Source organism: Heteronotia binoei, chromosome 13, assembly GCF_032191835.1.
Source record: "Heteronotia binoei isolate CCM8104 ecotype False Entrance Well chromosome 13, APGP_CSIRO_Hbin_v1, whole genome shotgun sequence".
NCBI lineage: Eukaryota > Metazoa > Chordata > Lepidosauria > Squamata > Gekkonidae > Heteronotia > Heteronotia binoei.
In genome coordinates this window covers 68,951,555-68,977,577 of record NC_083235.1, presented here as the reverse complement: position 1 = coordinate 68,977,577, position 26,023 = coordinate 68,951,555, and the positions used below count along the sequence as shown (strand labels likewise).

Here is a 26,023-nt window from a genome sequence, read left to right as displayed (position 1 = left end):
CAAATATATGGATTAGCCAATTAGGGCTTTGCTTCAATGCTCACTATACATATCGACACCTAGCCTGAGCGGGAAGTACGTGCAAACATTCTCATTGGCTATACCTCTCACTGGCTAAACAGCAGCATGCATATGCATTCATTTAATTAACTCATGACAGCAGGAAGTGAAATTGCAATAGAAAGCCAACAGCTCCACCACCTGTTTTTTCTGTAAAATGACCCCTGCTAATTCCTGTATATCAACTAAAAGAATTTGCAATAAACCAGGTGGCTCAAAATCTCTGGAGTTTTCTAGCAAATTTCTGATTACCGGTTTTTCATTCTCCACCCGTGTAGTGCCATGCGACTGGATCTTTTCTCCATTGCATACTTGGAACTTCAGGAGCTGGTAAGTAGCTGCTTTATAGGAATCAGGACTCCAGTTTTATTCTCCAGGAGTGCAGAGGAGGGGATGGATGGATGAAGAGAGCGATTACATAGTCTCAGAACATTTAAAGATAATATAGGAAGGCTGGCCTCCTATAATATTCCTTGCCAGTCTGGCAAGTAGTGAAGTGCAGCCCCCCCCCCCGCCCCCTCCCTCCAGCATTTTTGAGGTTTGGGTATACTAGGGTTGCCAAGTCCAATTAGAGAAAAATCTGGGGACTTTGGGGGTGGAGCCAGGAGACTTTGGGGGTGGAGCCAGGAGACATTGGAGGTGGAGCCAAGAACAAGGATGTGACAAGCATAATTGAACTCCAAGGGAGTTCTGGCCATCACATTTAAAGGGACAGCACACCTTTTAAAATGCCTTTCTTCCATAGGAAATAATGAAGGATAGGGGCACCATCTTTTGGGGCTCATAGAATTGGACCCTCTGGTCCAATCGTTTTGAAACTTGGGGGGTATTTTGGAGAGAGGCACTAGATGCTATACTAAAAAATTGGTGCCTCTACCTCAAAAAATAGCCCCCCCCGAGCCCCCAATACCCACGGATGAATTCCCTATTATTCCCTATGGGAATCGTTCTCCATAGGGAATAATAGAGTGCCCTGTAGACATTTCCCTCCCCACCCCACGCTTTCTAAAGGGGGGAGGGCCTCCAAACCAGGGAATCCCCTGCCCTCTCCCTCTCTCACACACACAAATACTTACCAGATCTTCTTCCGGAGAACTCTTGCTGTGAAAACGAAAGCAAAAGAAAGGGAGGGGCCGTTCTCCCAAGCCCTTCCTGCCCAGCCTTAAAGGGGCATACATTTTACAAACGGCTCAGGAGCTCTATAATAACAGAAGCCTACAGGTATGTTCTCCCACCCCTCCACTCCCCACCCCCCGCTTCCCAATTTTTGAAGAGCGGGAGATGAGGCTGCGAACCCAGGGGTCTCCCGCCAGAGCGGGAGGTTTGGGAAGCCTAGGGTATACTGAACATGAAAAACATTGATATTTCCTGGTATTCCCAAATCCAAATAGTGATATGGTTTTTGGATTTGGTAAATATTTGAAATCTATACTCGGCCTTTAGTGTCACTAGCAACTCCCCAAACTTAATGAAAGCAGGATTTTACCAAAACAAGTTTGGTCCACTCCATTGACACCTAAAGTCAGAGTTGCAAATGTCGTTGCAACAAAGGATTATGTTTTTTTCTTAGAATTTATAAGTTAGGGAAACATTTAGAATTTGGCCCAGTGATGAGCTGAAATTCTGTTGGGCTTAAGAGAGCCCTTCAGGATCTGGAAATTCTACCTTGTTTTCAGAAATTTGATTGCTTGATATCCAGGAGACGTGGGTTTTGGAAGATATTTCTCTAACAGGTTTGATCTCCTATTTTGTAACTGCCCAGAGTAGGCAAGGGCACAAACCAGGAAAATGTTGGTTCATGGTTCATTTGATCTCAACTTAACCACTAACCACTATGAACCGCATAGGTGATTTGGTTCATAGTTCATTTGATTGCTCAAACTAGTTTGGGGTTCATTTGGTTTAGGAGGTGTAGAACATCCCCCTTACAAGTTAGAGATGCCAAACTCACGAAGAGACTTCAGCAGACCTTCCTCCACCACCACCCTAAAACCGACAAAGATTGGATTTGGAATGTCTGAGTTATAGCCCCCATGAAAGCTCAACTTCATCTCTTTCCATGCTGCAAAGTGAAAGCAGCTGAGAAAGGGTATCTGCTCCCATAAATCAGAATGGGAGCTTTGTGATTGGCTCCCAGATCTGCAAATCAAGGTACGGACAACTGCTATGTGTGTTTCTAGGGCTCCCAGAAGTCCAGCCCAAGCATTGCCTAGGAATTGACTGAATTGGTGCCAGGCTGTCTGGAAAAAATGAACCACAAAAACAAACCCAATGAACCACCATGGAAAAAAGGCAGTTCGTTTTCTAGTGTGGGCATGGTGTGACCAAACAAATCAGTTCAGAACAAACCACGAACCAGCCTGGTTTGTGCTCAAAATGCGGTTCATTTTCCAGTTCATGCCCATCCTAGCCCAGAGAACTAAAGGATGTCCTAGTGGTGGTATAACCACATATGTTTCTCAGAAATTCACCCAACAAAAGGTAATCGCTTCTGCTCCCAATAATATTGTTGTTGCTATTCAGATAATAATAAATTTATAATTTTGATTCACATCTCTCTCTCCTTGAGCTACACAAGAAGAAATAGATGATCAATGGGATTTATTAGAATGCTGTATACTGAATTTACAATTAAACCAGCCTGTTTGTAATACTCATACTTGCTGGTGATTTCAGTCAAGGATTGGTAACAAGAGAAATATCACCTGTAAATCTGATGTGTGGACTGTTAAAGCACCCAACTTTATAGATCTCTCCACTCATTGTATTTCTAAAAATCCTGGTTTAAATTATTCAGGGATCAAGATGTCAACTTTTATGGTTAATTTAGGCTTTAGACTATTAAATGGTGATCCTTGAGTCAACTTGGATGGAGAGTTTACATATTGTTCAAATAAAGGGGTGAGTATAATAGATTATTTTATGATTTCCAAATATAACGCAGATTTGGTAAGGAACCTTTCAATAGGGCATCTGCTTCCTATTACCCACTTCAGCTCACTATTACCCACTTCAGCGCTCTCTTTTTCCTGACATCCCTTTCAAATTTATAGGAAATAAAATTACAACTGTTACAATTAGTAAAAAGTGGAATTCTTAGATGGCTAGAGACTGTCAGAGAATACTGGGGTCCGAAGAAGTTAAAGCACTATGGACTTGTATAATTCAATCCAATAACATAGAAAACTCAACTGAAAATTTAGATCAATTTATTAGCCTTCTTTCTTCTGCTTTAGTGAACTCAATTAAGACATATCGAATACTGACAAAAACAGTTGATTTGACTGTGATTGTTGACAAAATTCAGTTAAAGTTTTTTAAAAAGCATATGCAGCATGGAGGAAGGCTGGAACTTTAGAAAGATAAAGGTTATTTCTTCTCTTAAAACGTCAGGAAAACTTAATTAAGCGGGGGGGGGGGAGGAAAGAGGGAACATGCTGAAGCAGGTAACTGCAGGCTTCTTAAATCATTAAAGAGAAAAACAAGGGAGCCATTTGGGAAGAACTTAGATCTTTTCAGCAAGGTGACAATTTAGAATCTGATATCCCATTGTACACCTGGGAACATTACTTTGAAGATATGTTTAAAGAAAGTGTGAGAGGATCCACTTTAGGGTTGCCAATCCCCAGGTGGGGGCAGGGGATCCCCCGGTTTGGAGGCCCTCCCCCCACTTCAGGGTCATCAGAAAGTGGGGGGAGGGGAGGGAAATGTCTGCTGGGAACTCTGTTATTCCCTATGGAGATTTATTCCCATAGAAAATCATGGAGAATTGATCCGCGGGTATCTGGGGCTCTGGGGGGGCTGTTTTTTGGGGTAGACGCACCAAATTTTCAGTATAGCATCTAGTGCCTCTCCCCAAAATACCCCCCCCCCCCCCATATTCATTTATGCAGCTACAAATTACCCATAAAATACTCTGATGTGGCTTGTAGACTGGTAAGTAACAGGGAAAGGAAACTGAGCTGCAAAGAGGAGCCAGTCCCACCTAAAGTGTCACGGAGCTGGCAGCTCCCAGTGCCTCATCTGATCCTGGACTGGCTCCTCTTTGCAGCTGGGTTGAAAATGAACTGCAAAGAGGAGCCAGCCCCAGCCAAGAGTTCTCTGCTGGGGCTTCGCTGGGCAGTCTGGTTTAAACTGGACTGCCCAACAGAGCCCACCAAGGAGCCAATCTTGCAAGGAGAGTTCTCTCTGCAGGCTCTGCTGGGGAGCCCTGTTTAGACCATGCTGCTCAAAAGAGACTGCTCAGGATCTGATCCTGCAGAGAGAGTTTAAACTGGACTGCCCAACAGAGCTGCCTCCATTTTCCATTGTTTCTAGTGGAGGGGGGAAAGGCATTTAAAGGGATTGTGGTCCTTATAAATGCCTTTTGCAAGCTGCAAGTGAACTCCAAAGACATTTAAAGGGTTCCTGATCCCTTAAATGTCTTGAAGCAGCAAGTTCATCAGCTATCCATCAGTCCCAAAAGTCCCAAATATTTTGGGATTTTTTTCCAGATCAGCCATTTTCTGATAGTCAAAGAAATACTGGGCTCTGTATCTAGTGGAAAAAATATCTGGAAAATACCAATAATATCTGGAAATACCAATATTTTTCGGTCATGTTTTCAGCTTTTGATGTAGGCTAAATGCACACTCCTATTGGCAACCTAGAAGTGAGGTGAGGGTTCAACTGAATCTTAGTAATAATTAAACTTCCCCAGCCAGTTATGTTCATGGTTTGGCTTTGGAGTAAATCATGCTAACTTTTCATCTTGGGTTAGATCACTGTGCAGCAACCAGTCATGTGGTATTGTTGTGAGCTTATCTTCTGGTTGCTATGGATCACTCTATCTTATAGGCTTGGTCTAGAGTGGCATGGCTGTGAAGAACCAAAGACAAAAGCGTAATGTTTCTTAATAATTACTGGTATTGCCTCATTGGATCTTAATTGTTAGGCTCTGTCCAAACACCCAACAGGGCTTGGAAGATATGAAGAGAGAGGCAGGTCTGTGTCTATGTGAGGGGAAAAAAAGCAGTTGAGATTCTGGAATAGTCAAAGAGAGAAGAAATGGTGACTGCTGTGAGCTGGCTGGGGCATCCTGGAGTGCAGGATCTCTGTTTTTTCACATGCAAGTTTTCCCATTGGTTGCCTGCCAGATTGCAGTGTGGTTTCCAACACCTCCCCCCCCCCAAAGCATCTTCATTTTCTGTTTGTTGCCTTTGGTGCCAGTTTGGTGTAGTGGACTCTTATCTGGGAGAACCGGGTTTGATTCCCCACTCCTCCACTTGCACCTGCTGGAATGGCCTTGGGTCAGCCATAGCTCTAGCAGAGGTTGTCCTTGAAAGGGCAGCTTCTGGGAGAGCCCTCTCAGCCCCACCCACCTCACAGGGTGTCTGTTGTGGGGGAGGAAGGGAAAGGAGATTGTGAGCCGCTCTGAGACTCTTCGGAGTGGAGGGCGGGATATAAATCCAATATCTTCATCTACCTCACAGGGTGTCTGTTGTGGGGGAGGAAGGTAAAGGAGATTGTGAGCCACTCTGAGACTCTTCGGAGTGGAGGGCAGGATATAAATCCAATATCATCTTCTTCTTTCTGTGGTTTCTTCATTGTTTCTCCATGCATTCTCAAATGGGATAAAAGGAAGTTTGTAAAATCATAAAGAAATGATGAGAAGGCCACAGAAAGACAGTTACAGTACTATGCTCTTCTATCATTGCAATGACTGACCTTAATTTCTTTTTTTTCTAAATTTTAATTAAATTAAATTTTATTGAAATATAACTTTATAACAACAAACACAAACATTTGTCAGCAGCAGTGATACCAGTGTAGATGAAAAACATAATAACAATGCGATCCAATACTTTCTGGATTGCAAAGTTAAATTATTTAAAAGTAATTTAAAAGTTATTAAGGTGTATAAATGATCGTCAGAATAGCATACCTTACGTAAAATTAATAACATCGTATAGTCGAGACGGTATATAGGATCTAGCAGCAGGTGTTTGAGAAAAAGATGACTCAAGGAAAGGTAGCCATTTGAGCAATAAGTTCTTAGTAAGTAAGTAAGTAAAATTTTATTTGTATCCCGCCCTCCCCGCCTAGGCGGGCTCAGGGCGGCTAACAACATTTCATACATATACAATAATAAATATAAAAACTTTAAATTTAACATATTTTAAAAACCAGTTAATGTATTTAAAATTCATAATTTGAATTGATCTTAGGAGTATTATATCTATCTAAAGGGGTTATAGAGCCTAGGATTTTGTCCATGGAATAAAATTCCCATATTGTTGAGTACCCAAATTTAATATATAACGGACCAGAGGTCTTCCAATTCTTAGCTATGACCATTTTGGCAGCCATAAGTAAAGTTGAAATTAAAGATTTGCTAAGCTGTGAAATTATTAAATCAGGCCACAGGTCTAATAATATCACTTCAGGAGTAAATGGGATGGTGTAACCAGTGATAGTTTTGATATGTGATACAACTGAAATCCAGAATTCTTTAAGAAGTCTGCCTCCCTCCCACAACCTTTCCAACAATAGGGAGGGTGTTCTGATGATATATGGTGTAATTTTTGGGGTGTTATGTACCACCTCAATAATATTTTATAACTTAAGTCTTTGAATATTTAAGGAGGAAGAGGTGTATGAGTGAGAAGACCAGATATGATGCCACTGATCATTGGTAAATTGTGCTTTACAGTCTAAGTGCCATGGGCACTGATAAGAGGGAGGGTGTGTGCAGTCTACAAGAATTAAGCCTTTGTATAAGAAGGAGACTAAGCCTTTGAATGTAGCAGGTGAATTAGATAAGAATTGTTCAAAAAAAGTAAGAGGCCTAGCCAAATTATGAGATTTTGATACCTGACCAATAAGGTGTTTTACCTGTAGATATTCAAACCAATTAAGGGGGTGGTGAATTTTGTCTTCTAACTGGCTTTTTCCCAGGAGCTTACCATCTGAAAGTATGTCAGGAAAACTTACTAGGTTGAAAGATTTCCAGACATGAAAGGAGTTTGTAAAAAAACCAGGTTGAAACCATGATTGGGTGAGAAAGTGAGAGATAGGTGAAACCTTAGGTGCAAGGTGAGGCTTTAGTTTGTCCCAAATGGATAGGGAGGCTTTTAGAAAAGGGTTGTTTAAGGAATTGGGTGGTCTCTTACTCAGTGGTCGTTTTCGCACTTAGCGTTTACTCCCCTTATTCCGCGGCGCAATTATGTCCGGATCATTTTTCTCGTTTTCGCACATTGCCTCTTTAGTGGAGTCGCTCAAATCGTTTTCGCACTAGCATCGACTTGAGTTCGATGCCCTGTCAATCATTTTTTTTTAAAGCGCAAGTCTGGTTGCGTAACTACGTAACAACGTAACAAGAGCGTCATGTGTGCCGCTTCTGCTTATGGATTGGCTGCAGCTGTAGCATCCTCCACAGCCCTTTATGTGTTAACAGAAGCATTCACAGTGGAGAATCTGGATGTCAACTTCCCGCCACTGATGGTGATTGGCGGGTGCTCAGCGCGCTCCGCGGAGTCGTCTGGGTGTCCCCAGTCTCCTCCGCTGGCTGCGTGGACTAACGCTATTTCGTTATAACGAAATGGTTGCGCCATAATGAAATGGTTATGGCGACACACTACACGTTGTTCAAACTGGAGAAAGCTTTTACATTTAAGCCTCCCAGCACTAGTGTGTGTGTGTTTGGCAGGTTCTTCCCTTCCCAGCCTCGCTCCCTCCCGGGTGGCGAAGCTGGGATTTCCTCCGCGCTTTGCCCTTTCCCCGGCTGGCGCTTGCAGCTGCAACGGCGACCTAACGAACTAACGAAATGGTTGCGCCATAATGAAATGGTTGCGTTATAACGAAATGGTTATGGCGACACACTACACGTTGTTCAAACTGGAGAAAGCTTTTACATTTAAGCCTCCCAGCACTAGTGTGTGTGTGTTTGGCAGGTTCTTCCCTTCCCAGCCTCGCTCCCTCCCGGGTGGCGAAGCTGGGATTTCCTCCGCGCTCTGCCCTTTCCCCGGCTGGCGCTTGCAGCTGTAACGGCGACCTAACGAACTAACGAAATGGTTGCGCCATAATGAAATGGTTGCGTTATAACGAAATGGTTATGGCGATACACTACACGTTGTTCAAACTGGAGAAAGCTTTTACATTTAAGCCTCCCAGCACTAGTGTGTGTGTGTGTGGCAGGTTCTTCCCTTCCCAGCCTCGCTCCCTCCCGGGTGGCGAAGCTGGGATTTCCTCCGCGCTCTTCCCCCTCCCCGGCTGGCGCTTGCAGCTGCAACAGGGACCTAACGAACTAACGAAATAACGCAACAGGGGAAAAGCAATAATATCGCTATTACGCAAGAAATATGAAGTTAAAAAAAAATGGCCGTGCGGGCACTTTTGGGAAGCGCCGCGAAGGGCTGATGATTGGCCAAGGGGGTGGATGGGGTGGGAGGACGGAAAGGGAGAGGGTGACGCCCACAAAGCAGTCGATCCGGCGTGGATGGATTTCCCACAGCAAACTCCGCGGAGTGGATCCGGAGTGGATCCGGAGGTTTTCAAAAACTCCGGAAGCAGGTGGATCAAGATACTCCGGCGTGAAACCCCTGCAGCACCAGAGCAAACCACAGCGCCGGAGCAACAGGTGCGAAAACCAGGAAAAGATCCGGAGGTAAATGGGGTGCTACGCCGGAGTAAACGCTAGTGCGAAAACGGCCAGTGTTTTCCAAAGAATACTTTGAAAAGATCTATTGTCTAAATATTCATGTTCAATCAGTTTCCAGTCTGATTTAAAATTTGAATTGTATTGTTTGAGAAGGCCAGATAAAATAGCTGCTTTGTAGTACTGTTTGAGATCTGGAAGGAAGAGTCCTCCTTGATCTGAAGGGCGAATCAGGGTGCTGTAACTAATTCTAGGTGATTTCTTATTCCAGATGTAGGAAATAAAAATGCTTCCAGGTTGTAAAGGGATAAGGATTGGAAAGGCTCTAAATAAAAATAGAAATTTAGCAAAAATGAAGGATTTTAATATTTGAATTTTTTCTATCCAAGGGGTAAAGTTAGAAGATTTGTTTTGCTGGAGTGACATTATGGATTTGTTTAGAAAATGATGATCGTATTTAAATAGTTCACCAAGATTTACAGGGATGTTCACCCCTAGATAGGTCCAATATTTAGCCGGCCACTTATAGTCAAAATGCAAATGAATGTATTCCTGGTGCTGCTTAGAAAGTATGATAGGGTACAAGACAGATTTGGATGGATTAACTTTAAGGCCCGAAACTAAAGGTGTAGCTGATTTGAAATTGCCTGAAGAGAGTGTTCTGGGTGTGTGGTAAAAATAACTAGATGATCTGCAAATAATGAAAGTTTTGTAGAATGATCTTTAAAAGAGATTCCAGGAATAAGGGGATCATGACGTATAGCATTTGCCAGGGGTTCAATGGCAAGGGCAAACAGTAGAGGGGAAAGGGGACAGCCCTGTCTTGTACCTCTGCACAACTCAAATTCTTCAGAGTCATGGTTATTAATGGAGATAATAGCTTTAGGAGAACTATATGAAGCCTGAATAGCTCGAAGAAAGTTTGGGCCAAAGTTAATGTGTTCTAAAAGGTTAAATAAGTAGGGGGCCTCAACAGTATCAAACGCTTTTTCAAAATCAATTGATATAATAAATGAAGAATCAACTTAAATTTTTTTGCAATAATTGATTATATTGATCAGTTTTCTGGAATTGTCTGTGAGTTCTCTGTTTGGGATAAAACCCGTCTGGTCGTGGTGAATATATTTGCCTATGAAGGATTTCAATCTAGCAACAAGGGTAGCTGTAAATATTTTATAATCTGTATTGAGCAAGGATATTGGTCTATATGAACCAGTATCCAGAGGGTCTTTCTCTTTTTGGGGGATTACTATGATCTTTGCTTCTAACCAGGTTGAGGGCATATCTCCAGTTTCAAGAACATGGTTGCATATATCAGCTAGATACGGAGACGGTAAAATATTAAAGTATTTGTAAAACTCTACTATGAAGCTGTCTCTTCCAGGAGACTTATTAGATTTCATTGAATGGAGCGTGTCCTGAATTTCTTGGGCAGTGATTGGTTGGTCCATGAAGGACTTAAGATTGAGTGAAATTTTTTTTAACTGAGAATGAGAATTGAGAAATGCTTTAATGCTGTCTGAAGAAGGTTTAGTAGAAGAAAATAACTGTTGGTAATATGATTTAAACACATCTGCTATGTCTTCGGTAGAATGTTTTATCAACCCTTTGGTATTTCTTATTGAGTGCACAAATATGGAGTTTTATCTTTTCTTGACTCTCCAAGCCAACAATTTGAGTGACTGAGGGCTTTTGTGCCAATATTTTTGTTTTGTAAAAAGCAACTGCTTTTGGATCTTTGTTACTTCTAGTGATTCAAGTTTTTGACGTTCTATAATCAATTTAGCATAAGTTTTTACTTCCAGATTTTTTTAGTACATCTTCCAATTTAGATATCTTAGCAACTAGTTCTGAACGTAATTGTGTTCTCTTTTATAAGTAGAGGCAATGGCTACAAGTTTGCCTCGAAGGACAGCTTTGAAGGCATCCCATATTATCTGTTTTGAGGTTCCACAGTGAGAGTTTATATTAAAGTATTCATTAATATCAGATTCCAAAGTGTCTGTGATTGATTTCATAGTTAACAAGTGCTTATTCACCTTCCAGTTGTAGCTGCAGGAGCTTTTCTCATCATCCACAAGAGATCACTCTAGCCAGGGGTGGTCGGACCATATTTTTGGGCCTATGTTAATTTTTAGGATGGAATCACGAATTGAGTTAGAGACTAAAAAATAGTCTATTCTAGTGTGAACTGAGTGGTGTGGGGAAAAATAAGTAAAGTCTTTTTCAGTGCCGTGTTTAGTTCTCCAGATATCACAGAGGTTATGGATGGCTAGTATGTTGGCTAGTTTGGTAACAGCCTTACTGTTCCGAGATCGTTTATGTGCTTGTGGAGGTGTACTAGATTTGTCTAGTAAGGAATTAATTATGTAATTTAAGTCGCCCCCAATAATGATAGGACCAGAGTGGAAATGATCCAATTCTGTTAAGGTATTATCTATGAAATCCAATTGATTTTCATTTGGTGCATAAATAGAGGATAAAGTTAATTTGTGCCCATTTAGAGAACCATTCAAAAAAAGAAATCTTCCTCATGGGTCAGTTTGTATGCTTTCCAAGTTGAATCTAACTGACTTACTAATCAGAATTGCTACACCCCTTGCCTTGGAGGAGCCTTGAGCTTGAAACTGATGTGTAAAAAGTGAACTAAATACCTTTGAATATGAATTTTTCAGGTGGGTTTCTTGAAGCATAACAACATCAGGTTTTTGCTGGAGGATGGCAGTCATAACCCTTTTTTTCTTAATCAAATTGTTGAGGCCTCGGCAATTAAAAGAAAGTAATTTAAGTTGAGGTAGAGTCATATTTATAGCAAACTATGAGAATGAGCATTCTTAATATAGCGTGAAAAAAGGGAATAATGATAATCTGAACTAGGTCTACAGTAGGCACAACCAGAATGCTAATGGGAATATGCGTACATAGTGTAAGGTTTCCCCATTTGAATAATACCAAACTTTACCAAATTCAAGTTGCTGATGATTCTGCTGCAGAAAAGATGAACTAAGAGAACAATGAACAAAACCAACATGTTTAAAACAAAATGCAGAACTAACTTGTGAGCTCTGCTTTCTCTTTAAATAGATAATATCTCAAAACGGATAACTATGAGGTTAAAACACACCTATGTCAACAGTAACCGATTACATGGGTCTTACTTAAAAAATACGATAGTTTAACGTAGATGATGAAACCAATAAGGAGCTAAAAACTGGAAGCTCCAACTCCCTCCCCGCCCCAGACAGCTAAATTAAAAAAAAAAAACAAGTTTAAGAAAAGGAGAAAAAGGGGGTGGAGAGAGAGACAGGGTAGGAGAAAGAGAGAAGAAAATACAGAGATAAAAGGGAGAAATCCATAAGGAAACAGGTCCCACCACCGCCCTTCTCCCCTCCCCTTAAATGCTCAGTGTGAAAGTTAAAGAAGACAGTCACCACCATAAAAGTCAAACAGTGATTAACAAGACAAGTTTCAGCAAGCTACTCAAGTGCAGCGTTGAAATTCTAGGAAATAAAACCATTGTGGGCAAGAGCGTTTGTCTCTGTAACGTTTCCCAGGAACTGTGTTCCATCTAGAAGGCATAGGGTGAGTCAGATCAGCATTTTCCTCATGCAGAAGGTCTGGAGGTATTGGGAAGTTCAAGTCTTTGAGAAGCTGCACTCCGGAGTCCAAATCAGAGGCATTGTAGGTATGGTCCTGAAGAGTTACTTGGAGTTTGCAATAAGCAGACCGGCGGAATTTTATTTGTGCATCATTTAAAGCAGTCACAATAGGCTTCAGAATTTTCCTTCTCTGAAGTGTTTCAGCTGAAAGATCTTGTAGTATTTGCACCTTGTGATTTTGAAGCAGCGGGGTTTCTTTAGCGCGTGCAAGAGAAATCATCTTTGCTTTGGCTTGAGAGTTAGTCAGCCGCACCAAAATGGCTCTGGGGAAGGTGCAATGTTGTTTACGGAGAGGTCCCGGTCTATAGGCAGCATCAGTCACAGGGCAATTCTCCTGGGTGTAGTTAAATGTTTGTATTAGCCAGTCCTTAATTAGGAGCTTAAGGTCAGAAGATGGACCCATTTGTTCAGGAAGGCCGTGCAGTTTCAAATGAGAGGCTTTAAGGTGGTTTTCCATTGTTATTAACTTGGCAGTGACCCATTTGTCTTGCTTATAAAAATACTGCGCGTCTTCTTGCAGAGCTAACGTTGCGGTCATCGCAGAATCGGCTGTTTCTGCTATTTTATTCACAGAGGATTTAAGTTCTGCCATTTGGTCTGAAATTGGCTGAATAAGGCTGGTAAATTTAGTCTCTAAGTTATGAAAAGCCTCCATTACCTCATTACCTCCATTACCTCAGTGATTCATGCAACAGTCACCTCGAGACTGGATTACTGTAATGCCCTCTACATGGGGCTGCCTTTGTGCCGAACCCGGAGGCTGCAGCTGGTGCAGACTGCGGCTGCTAGATTACTGTTGGGGCTCCCAAAGTGGAAGCACATACAGCCGGGGCTGCGTGAACTGCACTGGCTGCCAGTTATATACTGGATTCGTTACAAAGTGCTGGTTATTACCTTTAAAGCCCTATATGGCCGAGGACCTGCCTACCTTAGGGACCGTCTTTCCCCATACGAACCCCAAAGAGCGCTGAGGTCAGCTGGGAAGTACTTGCTGACTATCCCCGGGCCGAGAGAGGTAAAGCTTCAGAGTACCCGTGATCGGGCTTTCTCTGTTATGGCTCCACTCCTATGGAACCAGCTTCCAGAGGATCTGCGGGCCCTGCGGGAATTTGAACAGTTCCGCAGGGCCTGCAAGACTACCCTGTTTCGATTGGCCTTCACCGATTAATGGAAACTGCCAGGGAAACCTATACGATAGCACCAGTATATTAATGTTAAAGATTTTATTGATTTTTAGAGTTTTAGTAGAATTTTAATTGATGTGTTAATTAGTTATGTTTAAATACTTTGTAAACTAATGCATTGATTATGTTGTTAGCCGCCCTGAGCCTGCTTCGGCGGGGAGGGCGGGATATAAATAAAATTGATTGATTGATTGATTGTCTGAAGGCTGAGAAGTCCCCGTCGGGAGAGTTCCCTCTTCCTGACGCCATTTTGTCAGCCGATGTTGAAGGGGTCACTGGAGTGGAAGAGCGGGTCCCCCGAGAGAAATAAGCTTGTACTGAGCCTGGAGTTGTACCAGCCTTCTTGCTTTTATGTCCAGACTTCTTGCCCATAGCAAGGTGGTGAAATTTAAGGCGTCTGAGCGGTGTTTAAGTCGTCACAAGGGGGGGAAGGAGAGAGGAGCTCTGTGTTTAGGCGTCCATTCGCAAAGCCCACAACGCCGCGCCCCCTCCTTAACTTCAAGGTGGGTGACATGGTGTTATCAGATTTCCAGCTTGCGTCTGAGAGCAATGCAAATTATGCCCCTGTCATGTTTCTTTAAAAAATATTTTTAAAAAACATTTTCAGTATGCCAGCAATTGTACCATTTGAATTTCTAACATGGTTTTCAGAGGTAGCCCAAAGCTCAGTGTATTGAATATGTTTTTGGTAATACAGCTTATGTACTGGGGTCTCTTATTCTCAGTGACTATCGTTTATGTTGGTCTTCTACAGGTCTCCTGTTATGTCAAGGAGCAGCTGAGCAGAATGGACTGCGGCATGTCCCACCTGACAGCAGAGAGCCTTTTCCAGCTCTATCTCAACCTGCAGGAACTGCAGCGCATGAAAGAATTTCTGTGCAACAGGTGCTGACCTCTGCTGAGGGCAAGACGTAACTTTGCCAGATCACACATTTCAGGCCAGATGGCACATTTTTTGGGACCGTCGTATATTATTTATTTATTTAATTGGATTTATATCCCCCACCCCCACCCCTCGCCGAAGCAGGCTCAGGGCAGCTCACAACACATGACAATAAAACATACAATAAAACATTTACATTAAAACATCGACGGTGCGGTCTCATTTGGAATACTGTGTGCAATTCTGGTCACCGCACCTCAAAAAGGATATTATAGCATTGGGAAATGTGCAGAAAAGGGCGACTAGAATGATTAAAGGTTTGGAACACTTTCCCTATGAAGAAAGGTTAAAACGCTTGGGGCTCTTTAGCTTGGAGAAATGTTGACTTGGGATTGGATAAAAATATGGAGCAGAGGTCCATCTGTGGCCATTAGCCACAGTGTGTGTGTGTGTATACATATACATACACACACACACACACTATATATATATATATATATATATATATATATATATATTGTGTGTGTGTGTGTATATATATATACACGCACACATATATTGGCCACTGTGTAGCACAGAGTGTTGGACTGGATGGGCCATTGGCCTGATCCAACACGGCTTCTCTTATGTTCTTATTAAAAGTAGTTTAAGAACGATTTGGTGCTAGTTTCAGTACAGATTAAGATGCCGTTCAATGATCTTAAGCATCCACTAGATCTAACATCTTGGTAATGGAGGTCAGCATCTCAGTTAAATGCTAACTGAAAGAGTGTCGTCTTACAGGCCTTGCGAAACTGGGCAAGGTCCCACAAGGCTCTGACCTCCTCAGGCAGTTGGTTCCACCAGTGAGGGGTGACAACTGAGAAGGCTCTTTCTCATGTTGTTTTCAGTCTTGCCTCCCTTGGCCCAGGGATTGATAACAAGTTCTGTGTTCCTGATCTAAGTACTCTCTGGGGAACATTTGGGGAGAGATGGTCCCTAAGGTAAGCAGTTCCTCGGCCATATAGGACTTTAAAGGTAATAACCAGTACCTCGTAACAGATCTGGTATACCACTGGCAGCCAGTGCAGCATCTACAGCCCAGGCTGTATGTGCTCCGCATGGCTGCCACATTCTGCACTAGCTGCAGTTTTCAGATTTGGGACAAGGCAGCCCCATGTAGATGGCATTGCAGTAGTCCAGTCTTGAGGTGACCGTAGCATGGATCACAGTTGCCAAGTCACTGTGCTTGAAGAAGGGAACCAACTGCCTTCCTGCCTAAGATGCTTCAGCAGGGAGGGTGGGATATAAATTATTATTATTATTAAAAGGCGGATTTGGCAGCAACTGCTATCTGGACCTCCATTGTTAGGGAAGGCTCCAGTAGCACTCCCAGGCTTCTAACTTTGGGCGCCATTGTAAGTGGCACTCCGTCAAAAGCCGGTAAGGGGATTTCCCTGCCAGGACCGCCGTGACTCAGACAAAGGACCTCTGTCTTCATCGAATTCAGCCTTAGTCGACTCAATCTAAGCCAACCTACCATGGCTTGCAACGCCAGGTCCAGATTTTCTGGGGCACAGTCAGACCAGCCGTCCATCAGTAGGTAGAGCTGGGTGTCATCCGCATACTTATGGCAACCCAGCCCATAACTCCAGCCAATCTGGGCAAGGGGACGCATGTAATGTTAACATTGGGGAAAGCACCACTCCCTTAGGCACACCGCAATTAAGCGGGTGTCTCTGGGATGACTGTCCCCCAATTGCCACCCTTTGTCCCCGATGTTGAAAGAAAGAGGAAAGCCATTGTAAAGCTAACCCTTGAATCCCTGTGCCGGCGAGGCAGTGAGTCAGTAGCTGATGGCCGACTGTATCAAATGCAGCCGACAGATCTAGCAACGTCAGCACTGCCGAACCACTCCAATCCAGATGTCACCGGAGATCATCTACAAGAGCGACCAGTACTGTCTCCGCTCCATGGCCTGGGTGGAAACCGGATTGATGGGGATATAGAGACTGCTGTATATCTTGCCCGCTCCTAACAGCTATGAGCAGTTTTGTTGTACCTTGTATTTCTGAGAGAATATAGTGTGTTGTTGAATGCCTGATGTGAGGAAGGGTTTTTGGAACAGGTTTCTCACAAGACAAGAACTCGTGGGCATTCGGGTTAGAACGGATAAAAGGAAGTCCTTCTTCACCCAAAGGGTGATTAACATGTGGAATTCACTGCCACAGGAGGTGGTGACGGCCACAAGCATAGCCAGCTTCAAGAGGGGGTTGGATAAAAATATGGAGCAGAGGTCCATCAGTGGCTATTAGCCACAGTGTATATATATATATATATATACACACACACACACAGTGGCCAAAAAAATTATATATATATATATATATATATATATATATATATATATATATATATATATATATATATATATATATATATATATATATAATTTTTTTGGCCACTGTGTGACACAGAGTGTTGGACTGGATGGGCCATTGGACTGATCCAACATGGCTTCTCTTATGTTCTTATGTGACACAGAGTGTTGGACTGGAGGGGTCATTGGCCTGATCCAACATGGCTTCTCTTATGTTCTTATGTGACACAGAGTGTTGGACTGGATGGGCCATTGGACTGATCCAACATGGCTTCTCTTATGTTTTTATGTGACACAGAGTGTTGGACTGGAGGGGCCACTGGCCTGATCCAACATGGCTTCTCTTATGTTCTTATGTGACACAGAGTGTTGGACTGGAGGGGCCACTGGCCTGATCCAACATGGCTTCTCTTCTGTTCTTATGTGACACAAAGTGTTGGACTGGATGGGCCATTGGCCTGATCCAACATGGCTTCTCTTATGTTCTTATGTGACACAGAGTGTTGGACTGGATGGGCCATTGGCCTGATCCAACATGGCTTCTCTGATGTTCTTATGTGACACAGAGTGTTGGACTGGATGGGCCATTGGCCTGATCCAACATGGCTTCTCTTATGTTCTTATGTGACACAGAGTGTTGGACTGGATGGGCCATTGGCCTGATCCAACATGGCTTCTCTTATGTTCTTATGTGACACAGAGTGTTGGACTGGAGGGGCCACTGGCCTGATCCAACATGGCTTCTCTTATGTTCTTATGTGACACAGAGTGTTGGACTGGAGGGGCCACTGGCCTGATCCAACATGGCTTCTCTTATGTTCTTATGTGACACAGAGTGTTGGACTGGAGGGGTCATTGGCCTGATCCAACATGGCTTCTCTTATGTTCTTATGTGACACAGAGTGTTGGACTGGATGGGCCATTGGCCTGATCCAACATGGCTTCTCTTATGTTCTTATGTGACACAGAGTGTTGGACTGGAGGGGTCAGTGGCCTGATCCAACATGGCTTCTCTTATGTTCTTATGTGACACAGAGTGTTGGACTGGATGGGCCACTGGCCTGATCCAACATGGCTTCTCTTCTGTTCTTATGTGACACAGAGTGTTGGACTGGATGGGCCATTGGCCTGATCCAACATGGCTTCTCTGATGTTCTTATGTGACACAGAGTGTTGGACTGGATGGGCCACTGGCCTGATCCAACATGGCTTCTCTGATGTTCTTATGTGACACAGAGTGTTGGACTGGATGGGCCATTGGCCTGATCCAACATGGCTTCTCTGATGTTCTTATGTGACACAGAGTGTTGGACTGGATGGGCCATTGGCCTGTTCCAACATGGCTTCTCTTATGTTCTTTCGTGACGCAGAGTGTTGGACTGGAGGGGCCATTGGCCTGATCCAACATGGCTTCTCTTATGTTTCCAGTTGCAGTGCCTAATGACCAAACTGTAGAGCAAAACCAGGTTGGAACCGCTGAGTTGGTACAAATGGAAGGCTCTCAGTGCAATCCTATGTGGGGTTGATTCAGTGGGCTTAGACTGGAGTATTGCAGTGTCAGTGTCTCATCCATGAATCTGCCTTGTTACGTAGGCATTGTTGTGTCTCCTTATCTCCAGTGAAGCTCCTCTTGAACTGATGAATTTCCACCAGTGGTTTAAAGAAGTCATCCCCAAATGGCTCCAGAAGACGTACACAATAGGCCTGGAAAGGACTCAGAAAGCTGTACAAGTAGATCAGGTGAGGGATCCCCAGTAACAAAAAAGTCAGTTGTTCTTGACCATCAGCTGTCTTGATATTCTTGATGTGTATCTTTCACCTCCACCATGTTAATTTTCCCTTGAAATCCGCTCTTTATTCTATCAGTACATAATGTAGAAATGAAGTTACAGATTATTTTTTTCTAGATTAGCAGATATGCAAGGCAATAAATAGAAGCTGATGTCCTGCATATTCAAAGCTCTCTTGCACTGGGTTCACTGAAGGTCTCCCCAAAATGTGATCTTCTATAGGAGGTAAATTGCATGTGCGTCCAGCCCCAATCTGAACTGGAGCAACACAGGGAGCGGGTTTAATTCTTCAAACTCGCTCATAATTTTGATAATTGAAGCCAGGCTTCCTGGGCCTCTTTTAGTGGTTTTAAAAAAGAAGGATGTACTTTAATACCACAGTGTCCCCCCCCCTTAAAAATGCGAATAAAAATGCAGAGAACTCAGTTTTCATTAGCTTAACCAAATGGGGGTTGAAGGATCAGATATCCTCTTCCCCTTCCCATACGGCTGGAATAAAAGGTAGAGCTGCTTTCACAGACTGATCAGAGATCCATGATTTTTGTCATTTTTGCTTTAGCCCTTAAATATCAGAGACAAGCACCAGGATATTCTGACTCCATACAATGCCTTCAAAATACTTTCAACTTTATGCCAGAAAGAGAAAGAGGCATGAATGCTTCTTCATGGCTTTATAAACGTTGTTCAGCAAAGGTTAATTTCTTCTGCGCCTTTATAAACCGCTGTATTTGCCAAAGGATGCTCAAAGTGTCGCAGGTGGGCTGCAAACGAGCTGATTGGACATTCTGGATGAAGTGGTTAAGGATCAGAAATGTAGGTCTGAGTGCCCCATTTGTATTTCCTGGAAATTCCAAAAGTGACCAAAGACTTATAAAACAAACTCTACCTTTGATTAACTGTTGCGTTTGTATTTTTTTTGTTTCCCATTTGCCTAGCTGAAGCCACTGGGGGAGCTGAACAAACATAGTACATCCACTGTGGACTTATCTACCTGTTATGCTCAGATGGTCAAGACCTGGCAGCAGCTGGATTGGCCAGATCCTGAGGAAGCTTTCATGATCATGGTGAAGTTTGTTGAGGTTTGTTATCGATCACATTTTTATTTTGCCTCTTTCTTGAAAGAGCCCAAGAAAGTGTACATAGTTCTCCCTTTTCAATTTGACCGTTGTAACAGTCCTGTGAGATAGGTTAGAACGAGGGGGTGCAACTGGCCCAAAAGTCACGGCTGAATGGGTTTGAATCCAGGTCTCCTAGATCAAATCACTACAGCTTTCACCAGCTCTCCAAAGTTTGGGTAATATTAAGATGAGGAATAGTTATGTGCAGAAAATAAGAGGATGCTTCAGACTCTCTGTGGCAAATATCAGGAAGAATTTCTTTTCTTTTACAGTTGCTGTGAAGGAATGGACTCATAAGTTTGGTGTGGAGAGCCAGTTTGGTGTAGTGGTTAAGTGTGCGGACTCTTATCTGGGAGAACCGGGTTTGATTCCCCACTCCTCCACTTGCACCTGCTAGCATGGCCTTGGGTCAGCCATAGCTCTGGCAGAGGTTGTCCTTGAAAGGGCAGCTGCTGTGAGAGCCCTCTCCAGCCCCACCCACCTCACAGGGTGTCTGTTGTGGGGGAGGAAGGGAAAGGAGATTGTAGGCCGCTCTGAAGCTGTGTCCTTGGAAGGGCAGCTGCTGTGAGAGCGCTCTCCAGCCCCACCCACCTCACAGGGTGTCTGTTGTGGGGGAGGAAGGTAAAGGAGTTTGTGAGCCACTCTGAGACTCTTCGGAGTGGAGGGCAGGATATAAATCCAATATCTTCAAATAAGACCCTGTTTCTTTGGGTTCATGTGACATCAGGAAATCCTGTGGCTGTCCTTAGTCTCCCCTCAGCAACACTGACTCTTTTCCACCACCAAATCAGAAAATTTCTCCTGCTGAATGGCTTTGCACATACAGCACTCTATACCTGTGTTGCTGTTCAGAGGCTCTGCCTAGTTGCTGCATTTCCCACTTTGCACCTACCAACTAGCTCAGGACATTCAATGACATAGATAAGTGCCTTCTAGTCACACCTGACTTACGGCAGCCTCTAAGGGGCTTTCAAGGCAAGTGAAGTGGTTTGCCATTACCTTCCTTGGTGGTCTCCTATCCAAGTGCAGACCCTGCTTCACTTCTGATGTTGGACAAGATCAGGCTGTTCCATGCTACCTTCCCTCCATTCAGTTACATTTTTGCAATTGTGAGCTTTCATGCTCGAGGGATGGTGAGCTTACCTGCTGTCTCTTCCCATTACTGCACTACAGACAGCAAGACCGAATTAGGCGTGCTAGGTTTATAGAGATCAGGCTTAGGCCCTTTCTGCATGGGGCTTTCCCCCGCTCTCACAAATGGAAGGTGCAAGGAAGGAGGGGTGGAATGGAGATGGACAAACAAACAAACAAAGGGGAGTGATCGTCATCACCAGGATTGATACCAGGATGGGAAAGGTTTGCAAACATTTCTCCTTGTAATTTTTTGTGGGGGAGGACATTTTGGCAGTCTCCGGAAGCCTGGCATTACAATCCTTAAAATTTAAAAAAAAAACCTTGGGACACCATCTGAGCTGAAAGGAAAAGAGAGAAAGGGGGAGGGTGTGGTGTGCCCCATGCTTTGTGTGTGCACTTGGCCAAGTTGGTGACAACTGGACCCACCTCACACAGGTCACAAGTGATGTTAACCACAATTAAGCAGAAAATGAGGGGTTTGGTTCTAGGTGCCAACGGCTCCCCCGGTTTGGAGGCCCTCCCCCCATTTCAGGGTTGTCAGAAAGCGGGGGAAGGGGAGAGAAATGTCCGCTGGGAACTCTGTTATTCCCTATGGAAATTTATTCCCATAGAAAATCATGGAGATTTGATCCGTGGGTATCTGGGGCTCTGGGGGGGGGGCTGTTTTTTGGGGTAGAGGCACCAAATTTTCAGTATAGCATCTAGTGCCTCTCCCCAAAGTTCCCCCCTAGTTTCAAAAAGATTGGACCAGGGGGTCCAATTCTATGAGCCTCAAAAGAAGGTGCCCCTATCCTTCATTATTTCCTATGGAAGGAAGGAATTGAAAAGGTGTGCTGTCCCTTTTAATGTGAGGGCCAGAACTCCCTTTGGAGTTCAATTATGCTTGTCACAGCCTTGATCTTGGCTCCATCCTAATGTCTCCTGGCTCCACCCCCCAAAGTCTCCTGGCTCCATTTCCAAAGTCCCCAGATATTTCTTGAATTGGACTTGGCAACCCTAAGCATAGCAGAATCACTGTAAGGCAAAAGTGAAAGTTATGCGTCTGCTGCAGGTAAGGCTGGGATGTTAGTAACTCTTCTCTTCTTCTCAATCAGGCCTAGCTGTGTGTTAGCCCTTAAAGCTGTTAACTTGAGCAGACTAAACAGGCTTGAGGCCTCCCAACCACAGCATCCTAAATCTGAATCCATGAAAAGCTTTCTAGAAGAGGTCTGTGGGAACTACAGTACGCTGGCCACTCAGTGCAGTTTCTAAAACTAGCCTGTAGACTCTCATGGCTTCTATTTCCTCTGTCCTTTGCTTACAAGGCAGTATTTCCATTTGCAGAATATTTTTTTAAAAAACATAGAAAAGCATTCCAAAATGTGAAGCTCTGTGCTCTTCCTTCTGCAGTCTAAAATGGAACAATCCGTTCTCCTTATTCCTATCGCAGTCTCTTGCAGAGGTAACTCAAGGGTGAAAACATGCATGCTTTTGTCCTGGAAGTGGGGTTACCACCCTCCAGGGCAAATCTCCCAGAATTACAGTTGATCTCCATACTACAAAGATCGGCTCCTTGGGGAGAGGGGCTGTCTCTATGGCATTATACCCCACTGAGGTCCCACCTTTCCCCTTCCTTCCCTAAGCTTCCCATCAAATATCCAAGAGTTTGCCAATCTGGAGTTGGCAACTCTACCTGGCAGGCGGTTGGAAAGCTTAAGAGACCAGTTGATTCAAGGTAGATTGTCAGGGAAACTATAAAAAGTGGTGATGATGTGGAGAAAGATTTGAGGCTGACTGGGGAATGAAAAATGCTAGTAAAACAACTGGAGAATCTGTATTGGTACCTGGGAATTTGTAAGAAAAAGTGGTTGGCCTGAATAATAATAGGAAGTATAGGGAAAGGGGATTTGAAGCAACTGGGGTGCTGGGAGGTGTAGAAAAACAAGAGTGAGGCTTTGGAAAGAGTCAGGTGGTGGGAAATTCTGAAGTGATTAAAGAGAGATTCCTTTAGTCCACAACCTCCTGTTTTCTGAATTTCCTCCCTGTGCCTCTCCTGCTAGTTAAAAGCAGTTCAACTTGGAGCTGCTCTTCACCCATCACCAGGCATTTTGCATTTGAAATAGGGTTGGAGAGGAGAGGAGGTTCTCCCTTCTTGGCTGCCGTTTTGGTCCTCTCTTTTTGGCTGCTTTCAATCAGCAGCCAGAAAAAAGAGTCACATCTCTTTAAATGGCTCCAGGCTGTTGAGAAGAAAGTGTTTGTGTGTGAGACTGCACTTCTTGATGTGTGGATGAATCTCAGGACAATTGTTTGTGCTGCTTTAGGGTACGCCCTGCCTTCCCACACAGGAGGAGAAAAGAGGCAACCAAGCAGCTCCATAGCTAAGAGTCACAGGGCGAGGGGGCCACAGGGGGGCATAGGAGGGGGCATGGGGGTGAGAACAAGAAGCTGGAGAGACTGGGGGCTACCCCTCTCCCTCCCTCCTCCAGTGTGATTTAAATTGCATGTAAGCTCCAATTGCCTTTCTACCTTTCCTGGAGCTCAGCCTGCAGTGATCAGCTTCCAGTTCCAAAGTTCAAAAGAAGGCTGATTTGTATCTCTGCACTCCCTCCCCATGTCCCTGCTTTCCTGTGCCCTTTCCTAACCAGGAGCAGCAGGGAATGTGCATGGCTTGTACATACGGGCTGGGGGAGACATGTCCTGCCTGCCCTCTTCCCTTCCTCCCTCCCTCCCCACCCACCCAGAAATAGGCTTCCCAACCCCCCCCCCCGCCCTGGTGGGGGATTCCTGAATTTGCAGCCTCCTCCCCCGCTCTCCAAAAATCCAGAAGCGGGGGTGGAAGGTGGTGGGAAACGGCACCAATTTTAGTTCCACTCTTCCCCATTGAGTTTCCCAGTTAGGTTCTTCTGCTTTCCAAGGCTTCTTCTCGCACCCAGTCAGCTGGCCAGAGGGGGAAGCCCCGCCCCCAGAGGATCATGTGCCTTTCTACCTCCGGAGGCTTCAGTCTCCGATTGAAAGGCTTCAACTCTGGTGTGTCTGTTTTGCTGTAAAGAAGCTGGCAGCAACTTGTGAGTAGAGAGGCCAGATTTGCCAGACACCAGGCGAGGGGGGGGGGGGAGGAGAGGGAAACGTCTTCATTATTCCCTATGTGGAGATCGCTTCTCATAAGGTATAATGGGGAATTGATTTGGAGGTTTCGGGGGCTCTGGGGGAGCTGTTTTTTGAGATAGAGGCACCAGATTTTCAGTATAGTATCTAGTGCCTCTCCCCAAAGTACCCCCCAAGTTTCAAAAAGTTTGGACCAGGGGGTCCAATTCTATGAACCCCAAAAGAAGGTGCCCCTATTCTTCATTATTTCCTATGGAAGGAAGGCATTGAAAAGGTGTGCCATCCCTTTAAATGTGATGGCCAGAACTCTCTTGGAGTTCAATTATGCTTGTCACAGCCTTGTTCTTGGCTCCGCCCCCAATGTCTCCTGGTTCCACCCCCAAAGTCCCCAGATATTTCTTGAATTGGACTTGGCAACCCTACCTGGAAAGGACTCTAGCTGCCCTTGCAGCATGTGCAGTCTAGGGGCCTCTTCTCCCACTCACCCAAGAACTTACCGTTCAGCCTCATGGTGGTGGAAAACAAGGCAGCACATGGAGCCCGCAGCTATTCATGGCTGCACTAAGAGCTGCTGGGAGCACGGGCTGGGGCTGCCTGCTCACCTACCCACCCAACTTTTGGAATCTGCCCGCCCACCCACCCAACGCTGCTCAGAGTACTTCAGGGGAGAGCTTGCTGGTGCCGCTATCTGCTTCATGTGCTGAGGCGATCGGGGTGAGGGGTCCCAAGGGGGAGGGGGGAGCCAAGGCTTGGGGAGGGGGCCTGCAACATCCACAAGGAGGCTGGGCCCTGTGGGCCCCATGGAGTGCCACAGGCCTGCAAGCAAGTCTCCTTGTGGGATGTGATGGTGAAGCCAACCTTTGCCTTAGTTTGCCAAAAGCCTGCACTTCCCGAGATCACAGTTATACTTGGTAGCTTACACTTTCATTCTTCTTTGCTAGGACATGTGCAGGATTGCTCTGATGTACTGCCGGCTGATCAAGACAAGAGCAGAAGAATTGTCGTCTTCAAGCAAAAGTGAGGAGGGAGAAGCAGCAAACCGGGTAAGTGGTAGAGCCAGATTCTGACTGGTAGAAAGGGGTGGTTTCCACACAGGGCCAAGCTTTTGTGGTTTCCCAATTGCCGATGCAGCTGCTGATAAAGTGCAGTGGCAACGGGGCTTCCACCTGGCAGGTTTTCTCACCATTTCCTTGCCCCGTTTTCTCAGCAGTGGCCACCACCAAGCTAGGACACTGGGGCGTTTCCAGCTCTTTAAAGAAATCAACAAATGAATTCCGTTACTTCAGAGTAATGTTATAACAATAGTGATGGGAAGTATAGGGAAACAGGATCTCTGAATTCCCAGTTCTCATTAAAAATAGGTTTCTTGACTTTCCTTTTATATCTTTGCAATGAAAGGGGCTGGAGGCTGACTTTTAAACAAAAGCTGGGAATTCAGGAATCTGGTTATAATGTGATATAATGATATTCAACTGTCAATTAAAGAAAAATCCCATATAGAAGAAGAAGAAGATGATATTGGGTTTATATCCCGCCCTCCACTCTGAAGAGTCTCAGAGCGGCTGACAATCTCCTTTACCTTCCTCCCTCACAACAGACACCCTTTGAGGTGGGTGGGGCTGAGAGGGCTCTCACAGCAGCTGCCCTTTCAAGGACAGAGCCTCAGAGCGGCTGACAATCTCCTTTCCCTTCCTCCCCCACAACAGACACCCTGTGAGGTGGGTGGGGCTCAGAGGGCTCTCACAATAGCTGTCCTTTCAAGGACAGAGGTTCAGAGTGGCCTACAATCTCCTTTCCCTTCCTCCCCCACAACAGACATCCTGTGAGGTGGGTGGGGCTGGAGAGGGCTCTCACAGCAGTCGCCCTTTCAAGGACAGAGCCTCAGAGCGGCCTACAATCTCCTTTACCTTCCTCCCCCACAACAGACACCCTGTGAGGTAGATGAAGATATTGGATTTATATCCCGCCCTCCACTCCGAAGAGTCTCAGAGCAGCTCACAATCTCCGTTACCTTCCTCCCCACAACAGACACCCTGTGAGGTGGGTGGGGCTGGAGAGGGCTCTCACAGCAGCTGCCCTTTCAAGGACAACCTCTGCCAGAGCTATGGCTGACCCAA

General features: G+C 44.7%; 1 protein-coding gene across 2 annotated transcripts in view; it reads left to right on the top strand.

The window, feature by feature from the left end:
* UNC13D (unc-13 homolog D) overlaps positions 1-26,023 on the top strand; it is a 100,919-nt gene that overhangs the window by 50,538 nt on the left and 24,358 nt on the right. For both annotated transcript variants that reach the window (XM_060252904.1, XM_060252903.1), the window contains 5 exons: positions 339-390; positions 14,293-14,423; positions 18,400-18,520; positions 19,506-19,649; positions 24,848-24,949. In XM_060252904.1, coding sequence (XP_060108887.1) covers positions 339-390; positions 14,293-14,423; positions 18,400-18,520; positions 19,506-19,649; positions 24,848-24,949 — 550 coding nt within the window. The remainder of the gene's footprint in view (positions 1-338; positions 391-14,292; positions 14,424-18,399; positions 18,521-19,505; positions 19,650-24,847; positions 24,950-26,023) is intronic.